This window comes from Chlorocebus sabaeus, chromosome 9 (assembly GCF_047675955.1).
Source record: "Chlorocebus sabaeus isolate Y175 chromosome 9, mChlSab1.0.hap1, whole genome shotgun sequence".
NCBI lineage: Eukaryota > Metazoa > Chordata > Mammalia > Primates > Cercopithecidae > Chlorocebus > Chlorocebus sabaeus.
In genome coordinates this window covers 18007431-18024952 of record NC_132912.1, presented here as the reverse complement: position 1 = coordinate 18024952, position 17522 = coordinate 18007431, and the positions used below count along the sequence as shown (strand labels likewise).

The window sequence follows — 17522 nt, the reverse complement described above, 5'->3', positions numbered from 1 at the left end:
CCAATACCTCCTCCCGGCTCCACCAAAAAATATCCTTGCTATTTTAGTACAGTACTAAAGAGATACACACGACTTATCTCATTGAGTATGTGTTTGGGTGGATAATGTGAGAGTGTGAAATACAATACTCAGCAACCCTGTCAAACACAGACTGTTTTCTGAAGTGATAAGACATTTAGTCTGAGATATATGTTGCACGGAGTCCAAAATATTTTCTGTGAAACTGCAGCTCTGAATTATAATGAAAAAGATTTGTGTAAAGAATTTGTAAACCGTACTCACTCAAGCATTTCTTCTCATTCCATATTTCTGTCTTTTATCTTTGAGGGGAAAAAATTAGATAGTTAGCTAGCTAGACAGACAGAAGGAAAGGGATTGCCTTAGCGTAATTCACCACATACTGCTTTGACACTGCAGCCACTGCTTCTATTGGAACTTCTTCAAGTCGAACTTGCTTTGTTCTTATCAAGAAAATGAAAAGCAACTTGATTGCTATTATTTGAGGTGTTGAATGGAGTTGTTTGTGCTCAGAAACCTTTCCAACAGTTGCCCACTTACTTTTTTTCGTTTTGTTTTTGAGACAGATTCTCACTCTTTTTGCTCAGGTTGGAGTGCAGTGGCGCGATCTCGGCTCACAGCAACCTCTGCCCCCCAGGTTCAAGTGATTCTCCTGCCTCAGCCTCCTGAGTAGCTGGGATTACAGGAGCCCAATACCATGCCCGGCTAATTTTTGTATTTTAAGTAGAGATGGGTTTTCACCATGTTGGCCAGGCTGGTCTTGAACTCCTGACCTCAGGCAATCCGCCCGCCTTGGCCTCCCAAAGTGCTGGGATTACAGGTGTGAGCCACTGCGCTCAGCCTACTTCTTACTTCTTATTTGTTTCTAAGTTGGAGTATTGGAAACTCCACCCTATCCCAAATACTATGCCATTTCTTATTCTTTTTTGAATGATTGACTTTCTTGAGAATCTAGCTGTTTTCTTTCCAGAAAAATAAAGGCACAAAACAAACATGACATTTTGCCCTGCAATTTGGGGGCCTTCCTAGATCCCTTAATGCCATCCAAGGAGTCCCATCCAGTGATTCCAGGTAAAGACTTCTGCTCGTGGGCAACCTCATAAAAAAGTGAAGGTGAGCTGGCAGTGTGGTACCTGTGCGAGATACTGATATGGTTTGACTGTGTCCCCACCCAAAACTCATCTTGAATTGTAGCTCTCATAATCCCCATGTGTTGTGAGAGGGACCCAGTGGGAGATAATTGAATCACGGGGACAGTTTCCCCCATACCGTTCTTGTGGTAGAGAATAAGTCTCATGAGATCTGATGGTTTTATGAGGGGAACCCCTTTTGCTTGGCTCTCATTTTTCTCTCTTGTCTGCCCCATGTAAGATGTGCCTTTTTCCTTCCACCATGATTCTGAGGCCTCTCCAGCCCTGTGGAACTGTGAGTCCATTAAACCTCTTTTCTTTATAAATTAACCCAGTCTTGGGTATGTCTTTATCAGCAGTATGAAAATTGACTAATGGCCGGGCACGGTGGCTCAAGCCTGTAATCCCAGCACTTTGGGAGGCCGAGACGGGCGGATCACGAGGTCAGGAGATCGAGACCATCCTGGCTAACACGGTGAAACCCCGTCTCTACTGAAAAATACAAAAAAACTAGCCGGGCGAGGTGGCGGGCGCCTGTAGTCCCAGCTACTTGGGAGGCTGAGGCAGGAGAATGGCGTGAACCTGGGAGGCGGAGCTTGCAGTGAGCCGGGATCGCGCCACTGCACTCCAGCCTGGGCGACAGAGCGAGACTCCGTCTCAAAAAAAAAAAAAAAAAAAAAAGAAAATTGACTAATACAGATGTAAAACCTCACAAATATTTCACAATATACCTCAAACTTTAAGGCAAAATTGTTAAGTGAAAAGAAATCATTAAAGGGAGAAAAGGATATTCTGAATTCTGATTCGCAATAGTATTAGTGGCTTTGATCGTTGAATTCTGATTGAGTCCATGCTATGGGGAAGATCTGGCAAAATCGTTATGGTAAAAAATTCATTTTACACACAGCATTTTAGCAACACTTCTTTTCAAAATAGTTCATGAGTTTCATTTAAAGAATTTCTCTACAAGTAATATCGTAAGTGTCAAGTTAAAGTGTAAAGTGAGTGGATAAATACATCTCATTAAAAGCACATTTATACTAACATCACCAAAATGCAAATCTATTAAAAATAGACCTTGTCTTTAATGTTTATTTCACATTATCTAAGTACATCCAGTTATGCAAATTTACATTTTTATTTCACATCCTTGTATTCCTGATATACATATAACAGGACAAAGAACACATTTGCAACACTCAGCCTGTAAAACTCTCTTGGGGGAAACAAGATTCTCAGCTGCCTTATTCTTCTGCACATGTACAAATAAAGTTCTAAATAATTGGAGTGGAAATAAAAACTGGTGAAAGAGAAAAATGACATTTTTATGCCACCTGAGGATATTTGTACCTGATTTTTCAAATGGTCTTCAACTTGGTGAGTAACAATTGAATAGGTAACACATTTTCAGAGCTCCTTAAAATATGCCAAGAAGCCTCATTGTTTCTAGAGTGCTTAAAATCCACATCAGCTACACATCACTAATGCTTAGATGTTGGTACTGTGGTGCTGTGCATTTATCTAAGATATTTTAAAAGGTAGTAATCAGCATTATTACCCCTCTTTTATGAAAATATCTTGCCAGGCTAGAAAACAAGCAATTATTTCTTCAATTAGGCAAAGAAAAAAAGGACAGAACAGTACAATTCAGTACTTATTTTAAAGAAAACAATCACACTGAACTAAAAATTTTTAATTTCAGTTACAATTTTATGACATTCAAATATCTCAGAATCGCATTGAGGTACTAGATGACCGCGTGTTCGTTCTGTTCAATGTTGCCCACGAGATCTTTCATATCACTAGTTCCTGGGCTTGACCGACTATTGAAATACAGTGTGTTTTCAAAGGCGCCCTCTTGAGGTAGGTGCACACGTCTTTTCTTATAAAAGAAATAGGCAGCAAGGCCAGCACCCGTTAAAATCAGGAGGATCACAATGATGACTACTCCAGCCACACTGGAAGACGGTTTGGAAGGGTCCATCTTCCTTGTGTCAGCTATAAATAAATAAAATCATTATGGAGGGAAGCAGAGGGTTGAATGCTATGCAGAACTTTGCTTGTTGAAAAACTAAAAGGCATAAATATTCTTTCAAGTGACATTCGTCAAACAGAAACAAAAGATGTGAAAACAAGAGTCCCTTTGGTATAGAGTATTATTCAGAATGGTAAGATGATTATTCAGTTGCAAGAATAATCCATCTGTCTATGTAGCAGTGTGCTAGTTCATCACTGTATTAAAATATATATACCTTATTTCAAAATAATTTAAGGCTGTTAAATATACGGTATAAGAAGATAAATAGATTAGTAATGATATTAAAAGAAAATGAAAAATGAAAAGAAAAAGAAAATAAGAATACTGAAAACTTGAACTCAAGGATGTAATTAGTAAACAAATAGCACTCATGACATTAATAAGGAGGTTACAGGAAAGCCATAAATCTCACTTTCAGTTTTTTTTTTTTTTAAGCAGTCAATAAAATGAGTGAAATGGGATCAGTTACCTAATTCAAGTAGTCTATAAAAATTAAAACAAAAAAATTCTAATAGAAGAAAAAAAACTCACAAAGATTTTTAAGAGAAATTTCTTCCATGGGTTCAAGGCAACAGTTTGTAACAGAGCAAAAAAAAAAAATTCCTTCAATAACTGCTTATAGTGAAAACACCAACCTGACTCCAAGGCCTCTTTTTCTAAAGTATTATTCAAAGTAGGTTGATGACAAAGGATAGTTTAGCTTAAGCAAATTCTACTGAGAGAGCAGGGAAGTTGGAAGGGATTACTATTATGCCTTTTAAAACAAACAGTCCGAATGTATTACTAACACAGAACTTGAAATTTGCAGTGGCCTTACCTTTTGTTGTAAGTAATTCCTGAGTAGGTTTAGCATCAATAACTGTGTGTAAAAAAAAATAAATATTTATTAAAACACAGAATAATTGCAGGTAGATAGCAAATATTACTGGCTCACAAATACATGGAATCCTCCACATTTGATCTGTGTTGATATGATATATGATATTCTGATATGATAGATATAAAAATACAGGTAGAAAAAAAATCTGTATCTTCATCTATGTGTCTACCTATCAATTGTCTATCTGTCTCTCTGTCTGTCTAAGCTATAGCAGTCTCCTATGGCTGTAGGGTGAGTTTGAGTACATTAGAAGATTGGAAATGTGATTCTCCAAGTTGCATTTGAGCCAATGATACTCACCCTTAAAATCTACCAATCTACCCATAATTAAAATATTCAAGGCTAGGGGTTTTGAAATTAGCCCCCTGAAGCCTAAGATGTTACAAAGCATTTGAATGAAAAGTAAAATAAGACTCCACGTCTGGAGTGGTGGCTCACGCCTGTAATCCCAGCACTTTGGGAAGCCGAGGAGGGCAGATCATCTGATGTCAGGAGTTTGAGATCAGCCTGGCCAACATAGTGAAACCCCGTCTCTATTAAAAATACAAAAATTAGCTGGGCGTGGTGGCGTGCACCTGTAATCCCAGCTACTTGGGAGGCTGCAGCAGGAGAATTGCTTGAACCCAGGAGGCGGAGGCTGCAGTGAGCAGAGATTGCGCCACTGCACTCCAGACTGGGCAACAGAGCGAGACTCTGTCTCAAAAACAAAAGCAAAAAAAAACCAAACAAACAAAAAAACAAAAACAAAAACAAAAAACAACTCCAACATTGCACCAGAGGGTGTGGTGTGTCTTAGAACAGTTAGAGAAGGCTAAAGACCTGCCAAATTTTAAAATGGTAAACTCTACCCCGTCTCTACTAAAAATACAAAAATTAGCTGGGCATGGTAGTGTGCTCCTGTAATCCCAGCTACTCGGGAGGCTGAGGCAGGAGAATCACTTGAACCCAGGAGGCAGAGGTTCCAGTGAGCTGAGACTGCACCAAGGCACTCCAGCCTGGCGACAGAGCAAGACTCTGTCTCAAAAAAAAAAACAAAACAAAAAAAAAACCAACAACTCTACTATCTAATCAGTAATTTATTGGGAGGGATATTATGCGACATGGCATGGCAACGAAATAATTTTAAATTCCAGATAGAGGCACCTTGTGAGCACTCAACACTATCAATTCCCCGGTCCTGTTCCTTTCAGGGTCTCGCTTTCCATCTTAAAAGGAGACTGAATTAGTCTGACATGACTCATTCCACAATCAATTCTGATCCCTCTCCAGAACCTTGGTCTCCTCTGGTTTGGGCTGGTACTGGCTTTACCACCTTTTCCCTCAAGCAGTAAGGCTTTGCCGATGAGCTCTCCTGACTGTTTTCAGCTTGGCAAATCCTTCAGATATCCCATTACAAATGCACTGATAAGCAAAAATCATTACAACAGTTAAGCAGACAGAGAGTGTCTCTCAATCACGCAGAGCTGCAAACAGTAATGAACTGCAATGGCAGAATGGATTTTTCACGGATGAAAAGAGAAAGCTTGCAATGGCCTCATAATCACATTATGATTCCATACCTGATATCTTACCATTTGAAAGAAATGGCAGTGATTTGCACCATGCAATGAACTTCTTACTTACTTTTTGGTCTTTTACAAATATATCCTTTGTAGGAAGAACAGTGAATATTACTCCAAAACCCAGAAGACGCATGTAAAGCTACACAATCGTTCCGTTCACCGGAGGGATCTCCTGTGTTCCAGTTGACAAAGGAGACCGGACTATTATTTATCCACAGCCACATTCCTGATCATCAGATAAAACGAATAAAGACAAAAGTTAAATATAACCTGTCTTAAAATAAGTTCAACCAATTTATGCAAATTTCTAAGCGTATTCTTTTATACTAGAATCAACAGTCATGTATAACCAGACTTAACAGGTGAGACTATAATGACTAATTATTACAGGGAAGGAAACCAAAAAGAATAGGTTTACTATATAGCTTTAGTTAAAAATGTATTTCTAATTAGTACAAATATTTATACTTATCCTTTCCTTAGCATTTTTTTCCTGGCCCTATGAAAACATAGAAAATGCTTTTTAAAGCTTCTGAAACTATCTCAGCTACAAAAGACATTTTTTAATTAGCAACTTTGAGATTAGCATGATATGAAAGTCATTTTAAGTTTCAGTTCTTAAATAAAAATATGAGTTTGAATTTTCAAATTCTTCATGAATTAATCATTTTTAAGGCAACACATTTTGGAAACGAAATCTTGTTTTACATACAACATTTTACAATATTTGTGATTAAATAAGCATGCTGCAAACATTACCTTCAACATTTCTGAACAATCCTATCCAAAAATTGGTTTTACTTTTAAGTGGCTCAACCCGATATGACAGAAAACTGGATTCCGCAGCACTTTCAATGGAAACCAGAGAGGAACCTGGAAAGCATAAAAGGATAAATGTGATAGCTGCACATTTAAGTAGCTGAAAATATTTTTGTAAACAGCACTGCTATTAAGAGCAACAAAAATCAGTCTAACATCTGCACGTAAGGGGAAGAATTTCAAAGGGCAGATGTTTGTCTTCTCAGAATTTTAGTTTTCATTCTGAAATATGTTTTTAAGCATCATTAGCATCACTTGAGTACAAGCACTGAACTAGTTCCTGCAGGATATTCAAAGATTAGTAGGATGTAGAATATGTCTTACAAAAGTTATGGTTCACAGTGGCCAGTAATAAGAGTACAAAGAAATATTACAGAAGGGGAATTAAGTGTCATATGCTATGGACATGTCAATATTCATTCTTGGTGAAGCAGCTAAAAGGGAGGATAGAGGAAACAGAATTTCAGTAGAGAGAAGAACAGGATTTCAAGTAAAAAGGATAGAAAATAATTCCAGGAAAAAGAGGTGATAAGAGGAAAGAAAAAGAGCAAGGGAAGCATCAGGAACAGAGAGAACTTGGTTTGACTGGAGTGTGGCACCAATCTGGTCCATCGGCCCCCCCCCCAAAAAAAAAAAAGACATGGGTTAGGTCTCATTACAGAAGGCTGGAGGTTGGCATTAAGGGCAATGTGGTGATAAAGAATACTTAGTTTTTTTTTCAGGCAGCTGAATGATGCAATAACCCATCGTCTTGCTTTGATCGGTCCTATACATAACAGTTAGATTCTCCACTTAAGAATGGTCCTATATTAGTTATTATTAGAATCCAGCTGTTGTGTACAGGACCGGTCAAAGCAAGGAGATAAAACAGGAAGACCAGTTAGATGGCTATGGAGGTGACAACCCACATTAGATTGTGAACTTTAAATTTTAGAGTAAAAATCTCTAGCTTTTTAATAATAACTAATATCTTTTCAGCGTTTCATGCCGAACATTTTGCTTTGGACTTTACAAGCATTAACCCATTAAATGTTTACAATCACTTTGTTAAATAGGTACCATCTTTGCCCCATTTTATAGATAAGGAAACTAAAGCACAGAGGATGAGTAATCTGCCGAGATCCTAACACTAGCAGAGGGAAGCTCATGCTATGACCCAGGCTTTCTGAACCTTGAGGGTCCGCACCTAACCATATGCCTATATTCCGTATTACCGAGTTCTGCGTTGTCGCCTGTTTTCACTGCATGATTACATAATCCATTATTAAATATATTTCACAAACATTAGCCATTTCAAAATATTTGTGACTCACATTTTGAGAATGAGAATGAGAAGCATTCATTTTATTTACCAGAAAAGAGTCACCTAAAATGGAAAACAAAGTTCCTACATTTCTTTTCAAAAAAATACTTAGCAATATGAAGAAAAACATTTTTTTAATTACAAAAGTTCAAAGATGGCATCAGGTGGCATCATGAGAAATGTTGACTTTTGAAAGAACCCGGAGGAAATGAGGCTATAACCTGTGCATATCACTGTTGGATGAAGAACTCTTGAGTGAGGGCATTAAAAACATGACGTAAAAAGAATGCAGTAAAATATTTAATGGGATTTAACTAAGTGACTTTTAAATGTACCCTAAAAATAAACTTTATTTGACATTTTTTACTTCGGGGGAAAAATCATTCATCTTTGTAGTGTCTATTTGAGTTTTGTTTTATTTGTCTTCACAAAACAATAACTAAATAGAAGTACTTTTCTATTAATGGTAAAACAAAATGGTTCCTGGGCACTCATAAAACTTCAGCTTATCAGTGATAAGAGGTGAGTACCACACTTGGAATAACTGAGAATGAGAATCCTAACAATTTAGAACATGAAGTCTGAAAGGAAGAAACCATTTAGAACATGTTGTTTTCTACCTGAATTCTCTAAATTCTCTAAAATTTGAGGCTACAAACTTAGAGATTACATTTGGGAAGCATGATATTGGCCATTCTGTTATAAAATACATCGTTAAAAGTATAAACAGGTATTTTTACATTCTTCGTATATTTCATGTATAGTGTCAATGGAGCCCAGAATAGATGGTTACAGAGTTTTCCTTCAGGAAAGGTGGCACTCACCCATTCGAAGACATTCCAGAGAAGCTTGGCCCCAGTTTCTTGTATATGAGGACTCAATATAGTAACAGTGACCATGGAAAGGAATCCAGGCCGTGTGATCTGATTCCGGACATCTGCCAGGCAGTTGTGGGGGTTCAGTAGCAGGGATTTCTGTTAATAAAAACACATTTTAAATAAAGTAAAACCTGAAGTTCCTATAGTATGTAGCATCATATATTAGCAGCTACAAAAATTAATCATTGATCATTATTTTTCAAAAAAATCTTCCAATGATTATCATTCGGATCACCATATTTGTTACTGGGTTTCTTTTTATCAATTTTTCCACTTTGAATATATTTCAATAGAATGTGCTATGGTATAGTGGCAGTCAATTACACTCATCGTTAAGACAACACATCCATAGATACCTACAAAGATAAATGTTTTAAAAGTCACCACAAAGTAATTTGTAAAGTGACTTCCCTTTTTTAAGTCCCTGTTTTCCTTTTCTGGGATCCTAATCCCTATAACCCTTTCTTAGCTATTAATAGCACCTGGGATATAACTAAATGCTATATTTAGAATTCTAGTATGGTGTCCATCATTGACTGTAATGAATCTACATGTATTCTGATAAAATTCCTTTGATATAGATGTGTTGTCAATATCAAATGTAAGCAAAATTTCCTGGGGAAATGTTTATCTCCATTATTTTGATCTACATATATTGGTTTATAAAGATAGTCTTTTTGTTAAGTGAGGCAGTATGTTTTATATTATTCTTAGCTATCCAAGATACGTTACTGTTTAATAATATCAACAGTGGTAAGTAGTAGCTTATTCAGAAAATTTCAGATCCCCTGATTGTTTTTACATATTCAATTACCATCTGATCTTTTGCAGAGAAAGTAAAAACTTTCATTGCAATATGCTGTCTTCCAGTAGCCATCGAGATCCAGATAAACACATGCTGATTTCAATTTAGGCTCATCAGCAGCCCAGTTAGTGTACCTCACCCTCCACTTATCAGTCCAGGTGTACTGACTATCAGTCTGCAACAACAAAAACAAGCATGAACACGCAGCCTTGCTTCACTTAGAAAACACTAAAAGAACCAATCCAAGAATACAAAGTATATTTAAGACTGTGATTTGACATAGAACCTGGAACGTTTGAGAATAAAAAGAACACTATAAATCATTTCTGTCAACTCAAATTCAGTAAATGCAGCCTTTCTTAGAAACAGTTATTTCTTAGAGATCCCCAGGAATACATCCTTGGAAGTAATTTCAAAAAATACTGACAAAAAAATATATATCTCTTATTCCATGAAACTCTCTTTGTTTGCAGGTTTTCAGGGCAAAAGAAAAGTTTTATCTTCGCAAAGAATAAGATAGTTCTTATATGATTCTTGAAATTATAATAAAAATTAAGTAATTTTCATTAAATTCATGGTCCCCTGAGAGAAATACTAATCTCTTCGTATCTTCTCATTATTCTGCTGTTGAAACAGCACCAATGGTAAATGGCTTAGCTAAGGTCATATGGGTATGGAAGAGAAAAGCTTTGGTCTCTTGATGTCTAGTGAGGCAGTCTTTCAGCTATATTCTAGTGAGGTGGTCTTTCAGCTATATGACATCATATATATATGATGTAAAAAGTCAACCATTTTAGTCTACTTGCACAGTCTCTTTCTTTCTGTCTTTTTCTTCCTTCCTTTCTTCTTTCTTTCTTCTCCTTTTTTTAAATTTTTTTCAGAGAAGTCTCACTCTTGTCCCCCAGGCTTGAGTGCAATGGCTCGATCTAGGCTCACTGCAACCTCCACCTCCCGGGTTCAAATGATTCTCCTGCCTCTGCTTCCCAAGTAGCTGGGATTAAGGGGCCTGCCACTAAACCTGGCTAATTTTTGTATTTTTTAGTAGAGACGGGTTTTCACCATGTTGGCCAGGCTGGTCTCGAACTCCTGAACTCAGGGGATTCACCTGCCTCAGCCTCCCAAAGTGCTGGGATTACAGGCGTGAGCCACCATGCCCAGCCTGCACAGTCCATTTCTTATTAAATTTAGTGAAACAAATTTATGATCACATACAAAATATTGATAAATATCAAACATATTATTTATCAATAATATCCTTTTAATAGTCTAATAGAGATTTTACAGGTATTGTCTAAGAATAGATGATATATAACATTAATCAGAGATAGCTAAATTTTTCAAAGATTCAAGCAATTATCACCCTTTTGACTGCATTATTTAATTTACCAAGCCAATTGCCAAAAATCCAGTGACAAAAATTAGAAGTATGTGTTATCTCAAATTAGAATTTTGTAGTATTATACCATATTTAATCAAATAATGCTTGTATAATCATTAACTCTATAGACATAAGGAAGATAATACTGTTGTAGTGATAAATATTGCTACAATGAAAAACTATATAATCTTTTGAAAAATAAAAGCTCACTTTAAACTCATAAGAGAATTGTGAATATGTCTGTGACAAGGAAACAAATGACTTATCAAATGACTTAATTATAAAAACTTAGTCAACAGGGACATAAAAATGTCTTGCCTACGTTTAATCACAGAAATCATTCTGGAACTACTTACTTTTAAATGTACACTTCCCTACTTAGGAAATACTCATTGTATAAATTGCAAATTTCTATCTCTGCATCATGGCCTTGGAAGCTCTATAACATCTGACACTCATCTACTCTCCAATTTATCTCCTATTTTTTTCCCCCTTCTTGATATTCCTTCCTTATGTTCTACCATCCTAGACTGTATCTATAAACTTTGACTTTTTCTGATGAACCTTCTTGGTCCTCCCCACTAGCCCAGCTGGTTCCTTTTCTCTCTTCTCATGACACTTTCTATATGCCTCTCTTTGATACGTCTTATATCTTAATTGCTGACTGTCATATCTTCTTCTACTAGGAAGCCTGCTGGTTGTCTAGCTAGAAGGATGAATAGAGGGACGATAGATGGATGACCAGGCATCAGAGACAACTCGTTTTAGGAATAATTTGGCAACTCTGTCAGCATTCTTAGTTTTGTGCTTCATCCCTAGTCTTGTCCAAACTTTGTCTATTATGGAATACAAGGAACGGACTGCAATGAAATATTTCTCACAAATGGATGGAAGCTCCACAACCTCAGAACCTACAACAAGTCTAGAATGTCTTGCCACAAAAAATAAAAAGTGTCCCCATCACTGGCAACTATGTCCCTAACGTGCTTTCTTAATTCTCATGCCATAGTTATAATCATAACCTTGGAAGCAATAAGTGAATAAATGAAACTGTTGAGATTTCGAATATAATTTTTATAGACTAATGCAATAGGAGAGTTAACATTCATCAGATAATTCTTACTTTGATTTCTGACACACATCACTAGCTTGCCAGATTCTTAAAGGCATCACGTCCCTGAAAGATTGGATCTTGTTGACGTTAGTATCATTCACGTGGCCTAGCACAGTCTCTTACACATGACGAGTATTCAACAGAACAATCAGAAAGAGAATCATATTCAACCATAATTTACTGGTCATGTCAAGTTGCACATATTTCCAGCATCTTACCAAGTTACTGTTCAGGGCAATCCACACACGTTCATTAGATGTTTCCATCTGCAGCCACGCAAATGCATTACTGTAGGGATCCAGAATGCTAGCTATAAGGGAATTGTGAATCTTGCAGTATAGCTCTGCTTCATGCCATTGAAATTTTTGTCTCATGAGTGAATAGCTGCTTTTGCCATATTTAATAAAGCCATCTGTTTGAATTGTTGCTGGAGGATTAGTCAAGGAAGGATCTAGATAAAAACATTATTTTCATTAGCATTATCAATAAACAGTAATCGAGCCCTATTAGTAATGACAAGTGGATCTCATCTATCAAAAAATAAGCAAAATAGCGTAACTCCAAACATTTAGCTATTAGAAACATTTTATAAGCCATTTCACACTAGAAAACAAACATTTTTTCATCAGTATCCTTGATCAAATTAAATTAATTCCAAACTATATTTAGAATATTAAGGCAAATATATGATCAAGTTTCTAAACTAACAACAAAACATGTGACAAATTCAATCCAATCTAGTATCTTGATGAAAGAAATGCTGTAGTTTAATCCCACAAATTAAAGAACATAGATGACTGCGTCATTGCTAATCTTTATTTTTCCATGTAGGTTAAAAGTCAAGATCAAGAAAAGTCTTTTTCTTCCTCCCTCATTTTTTCTACTTGATCCATGAGTTTGTATCTGTTTGACTTCACTTTTGAGTAATGCACCTTCGGGTGACGGGTTTAGGTTCAGGAATGAAGCCATACACAAATCCCTGGTTTGTTTAACCTTGATCTCAGGATCAAGCTTTACTCTTGATGATTTTCTATGCCCTTCGCCTAGGGGTAAAGCCTCCCATAATCTTATCCAAACTGGCCTAGGGGTTAGAGCCCCTACAAGACAAATCACTTCAGCTTTCTGATCTTTTGTCTTCAAGCTCCTAGCATGTGTTTCTAATCACTGCGTCGTGCCCCCTGAACTCTGAGCCACTTCATGTCAAGACCCCCAAAAGAGCTTGTTTCTGCCTGTCTTAACTGATGCCTTAGAAGTCAGCAAATAACAGCCAGAGGATGAAATCTGACGTGTTGTCTGTCTTTGTATCCTATGAGCTACAAAAGTTTTTAAATGGTTGGGGATAGAGGAGAATCAAAGAATAATAATATTTCATGATGTGTAAATATTACATGAAATTCAAATTTGTGTCCATAAATAAAGTCTTGCTGGAACACGGCCACATTCATTTGTTTATGTATTGCCTATGACCGTCTGTGGCCACAGCAGAGTTGAGTATTTGCAGTAGAGACTGTATGCCCTGCAAAACCTAAAATATTTGAATCTGGTTCTTTTCTCTGGTCTAAGTATCTAGATATTCTGGCTTACCAGTGTGTATCCTGGCCAATTCTCCAACGTGTCCCACTTTATGCCTCATGACCTGCCATCGGCCTTGTCCTGCACTACAGAAGTGCCAACTTTTTTGTTTCGTTTCATTTCATTTTATTTTATTTTAGAGTCAGGGTCTTGTTCTATTGCCCAGGCTGATCTTGAACTCCCGGCCTCAAGCAACCCTCCTGCCTCAGCCTCTCAAAGTGCTAGAATTACAGGCATGAGCCACCACACATGGTGATAATTTATAGTTTATAAAAGTTTATATGCTACCTTTTTTCACTTTAATACTGTGAATCTTTCCTTAAGTCATTAAAAATTTGCAAGCAATTTTTATTTGTGGCAACATATTCTGTCACGTATGTGTATAAGGAAAAGAAAGAGAAGATTTTTAAATAAGTGTGTGAATCACCATTCACTTCTGGAAGGAGTGTCCCCTCTTGGCCCAAAGAACAGAGGCAAAGATGGTATGCTTTGGTATTACTGGTGACCTAAGATTCTGGTGCTATAGAGTGTAGTATAGAGAGAAAAATGACATGCACTGGGATGGCTTTTAGATTAAGAAAAGGTTAGGATTTCTGGAGTACTTCTCAACCATCTGAAAATATCTTAGATGGTTTTCAATTATTGTCATGAGTTGACATTACTTCCCTGATTTCCCAAATAGTATAGAAAAATTCATTAGGTCTGGGAGAATAAGGACCTTCCAACTCAAACCCATCCTTTAAGAACTCTACTCAGGATGACAGCAACCCTCCCCACCTTCAACCCTCTTGTCTATTCTATTTTTAAATTTCTGACCCTTGTGTGTAGCTATGAGGTAGGAGGCAGGACTCGCTCCAGACCAGATTGAAGACTGGCTGAAACCTCTCCATAAGGCACACCCACCACTGCTGTGGCAGCCCTCAGAAGTTAACTAACATTCCTTTTCCAAAAATTTGGATGTAATTAAAAGTGGGTATAAATATGAGTGCAGAACTTACTGCCTATGGCATAAGCTCTGCTCCACAAGAAGCAGTATGTCTGCTGCTGCTGTGCACTGTTTCTTTAATAAAAGTTGTCAACACCATCAGCTCGCCCTTAAATTCCTTCCTGGGTGAAGCCAAGAACCCTTCCGGGCTAAGCCCCAATTTTGGGGCTCACCTGCCCTGTCAACTAGGCATTTTTATTCTAGTTTCTCTAGAAACTAAAATGTATATAAACACCATCTTAATTGACAGCAAATATCTGCATATTGTGTTATTTTCATTTAACCATATTCTGGCTTTCTAAGATGAAAAAAGAAACTCAGATCATATATCCACAGGTTTAAGGCACACAAGATACAGGACAAAAAATGAGGCATATAGGATGCTCTATGCCAAAAGTTCTCAAATTACATGAATTAAACAGAGGTATTCCTATTCTGACATTTAAAAAAGGTACAGGCAAGCAAATATCCCAAATTTCTAATAGAAAGTTTTAGTGACAGGTTTAGTCTGCCCAAAACTGTCTGGTTAAAAAAAAAAAAAAGAAGAAGAAGAAAGCAGATTCCTGAATTAAGTACAGAAAATATCACCCTTTTTGTCTGTCACAGGTTTCCATGGATTAAAGCAACAATCAAACCTGTTGCTATGCAAGGGAATGATCATATATTTTATTTGTTTGTTTTTGTTTTTATTTTATTTTTGTGAGACAGGGTCTCACTCTGTCACCCAGACTGGAGTGAGTAGCATGATCATGCTTCACTGTAGTCTCAGTCTCTCTGGCTCAAGCGATCCTCTCACCTCAGCCTCCCGAGTAGCTGGGACTACAGGCACAAGTCACCACACCTGTAGTCCCAGCTAGAAAAGGAAAATAATTTTGTAAAAGTACAAAATAATTTTTGTATTTTTTGTAGAAATGGGATTTCACTGGGTTACCCAGGCTGGTCTCAAACGCAGGGGCTCAAGCAATCCACCCACCTCAGTCTTCAAAAGTGCTGGGATTATAGGCATGAGTCACAGTGCCCAGCCATGATTATATATTTTAAAGTACATTTAAAAATGTAGCTCTTCATCAGGACAAATAGCTAATGCATGTGGGGCTAGGTGATAGGTTGATAGGTGTGGCAAACCACCATGGCACATGTACACCTATACAACAAACCTGCATGCTCCGTACATATATCCTGGTACTTAAAGTAAAATAAAATAAAATAAAATAAAATAAAATAAAATAAGTGAGGTTGGGCACAGTGGCTTACTACTGTAACAGCACTTTGGGAGGCCGAGGCAGGTAGATCACCTGAGGTCAGGAGTTCAAGACGAGCCTGGGCAACATGGAAAACCCCATCTCTACAAAAAATACAAAAATTAGCCAGGCGTGGTAGTGCATGCCTGTAATCCCAGCTACAAAGCAGGAGAATTGCTTGAACCCAGGAGGCAGAAGTTGCAGTGATCTGAGTTCATGCCACTGTACTTCAGCCTGGGCAACAGAGTGAGACTCTGTCTCAAAAAAAAAAAAGAAAAAAAAAAGTGAATAAAACCCCCAGCTCCTTCAGGAAGGTGAGGTTTTGGTAGAACTTACCAGATCGTGTCTGGCATATGTAGCCTCGTTTACTGTCACAGGTATCATCCATCCATTTTCCGGCTTCGTTTGATGCACCTCCAATAATAACAACACAGTCAGCCTGTATATTTATGGAGAATGAAAAAGAAAACAATCATGAATCAATGACTATTGAAATCAATTCACTAATATGCAAAAAATCTTCCATTATTCCTGATTTCCAAATTTGAAGATTGTCCTAATTTAAAATATGCTCAATCCATCATTACTTTCTACCCAAATGTACCCACTATGCATATCCTCCGCATTTGAACTCTTACTATATGAATTGAAAACCCAACCGATTTGAATAAATTTTGGAGACAGGCCTTAGAAATTTTGCTATCAGACCTTTTATTAATCACTTTCAAAACTTAGAAACCAAAGAAACTAGGAGAACACAGTATCTTCTCCATACACACTACCAGTATCCAAACGCAAAAGTAGGTAACATCTTTTTAAAGGGAAATGAGCACAATCTATATATGTCATTGCTAACTTTATAAAAGTATTATTACAGATTCATAGTATGTGACTGGTATAGCCAGAAAGTTTCACATCTTATTTATAATCTTACAGGGGAGTATGCCAGGACTGGAACAATATTGTATTTGTTTGGTTGTGAATGTGTTTGCCATTCCAAGTCCTTCTTTCCTTTAAGTACTAAATATATCTCAGTTTTTTGTTTTTTGTTTTTTTCCCCCTGAAATGCCATTATTTCCATCTAATCCTCATATCTGGTCCTGTTGGAGTAGAGGTGAGAGAAACACATGCTGCCTGCCCCATTTGAATATACAATCTGAACTTTAATTTGAAATGTGGTATTTTGATCATGTAAGGTAAGAGAAGGCCAGGCGCAGTGGCTCACAACTGTAATCCCAGCACTTTGAAAGGCCAAGGCGAGAAGATTGCTTGAGCCTGGGAGTTTGAGACCAGCCTGGGCAATATAGGGAGACCCCGACTCTACAAAAAATAAACAAAATTAGCTAGGCATGGTGGTGCATGTCTGTGGTCTCAGCTACTCAGGAGACTGAGGTGGGAGGATCACTTGAGCCTGGGAGGTTGAGGCTGCAGTGAACTATATCCATACCATTGCACTCCAGCCTTGCTGAGAGAACAAGACCTTGGAAGGGAGGGAGGGAGGGAGGGAGGGAAGGAGGGAAGGAAGGAAGGAAGGAAGGAAGGAAGGAAGGAAGGAAGGAAGGAAGGAAGGAAGGAAGGAGAAACGGAGGGAGGGAGGGAAGAAGGGAAGGAGGGAGGGGCTGAGGGAAGTCAGAAATAAAGACAAGAGACCTAGTCAAATCATTTCGCTTTTTTGCTAGAGCCCCCAAATTTCACTATGTTTATTTTCACAGTTATCTTCATTTTTTGTTTGTTTGTTTTTTGTTTGTTTGTTTTTGAGATGGAGTCTCGCTCTCTCGCCAGGCTGGAGTGCAGTGGTG

The 17522-nt window shown here is 37.5% G+C and overlaps 1 protein-coding gene across 1 annotated transcript in view; it reads right to left on the bottom strand.

Moving 5' to 3' along the window:
- Positions 1–2211: 2211 nt before the first annotated feature.
- MRC1 (mannose receptor C-type 1) overlaps positions 2212–17522 on the bottom strand; it is a 98308-nt gene continuing 82997 nt past the window's right edge. The window contains exons 23-30 of the mRNA XM_008002410.3: positions 16060–16162; positions 12144–12376; positions 9443–9608; positions 8575–8724; positions 6388–6501; positions 5690–5854; positions 4004–4045; positions 2212–3146 (exon numbers count right to left, since the gene is read on the bottom strand). Coding sequence (XP_008000601.3) covers positions 2896–3146; positions 4004–4045; positions 5690–5854; positions 6388–6501; positions 8575–8724; positions 9443–9608; positions 12144–12376; positions 16060–16162 — 1224 coding nt within the window. The 3' untranslated portion in view covers positions 2212–2895. The remainder of the gene's footprint in view (positions 3147–4003; positions 4046–5689; positions 5855–6387; positions 6502–8574; positions 8725–9442; positions 9609–12143; positions 12377–16059; positions 16163–17522) is intronic.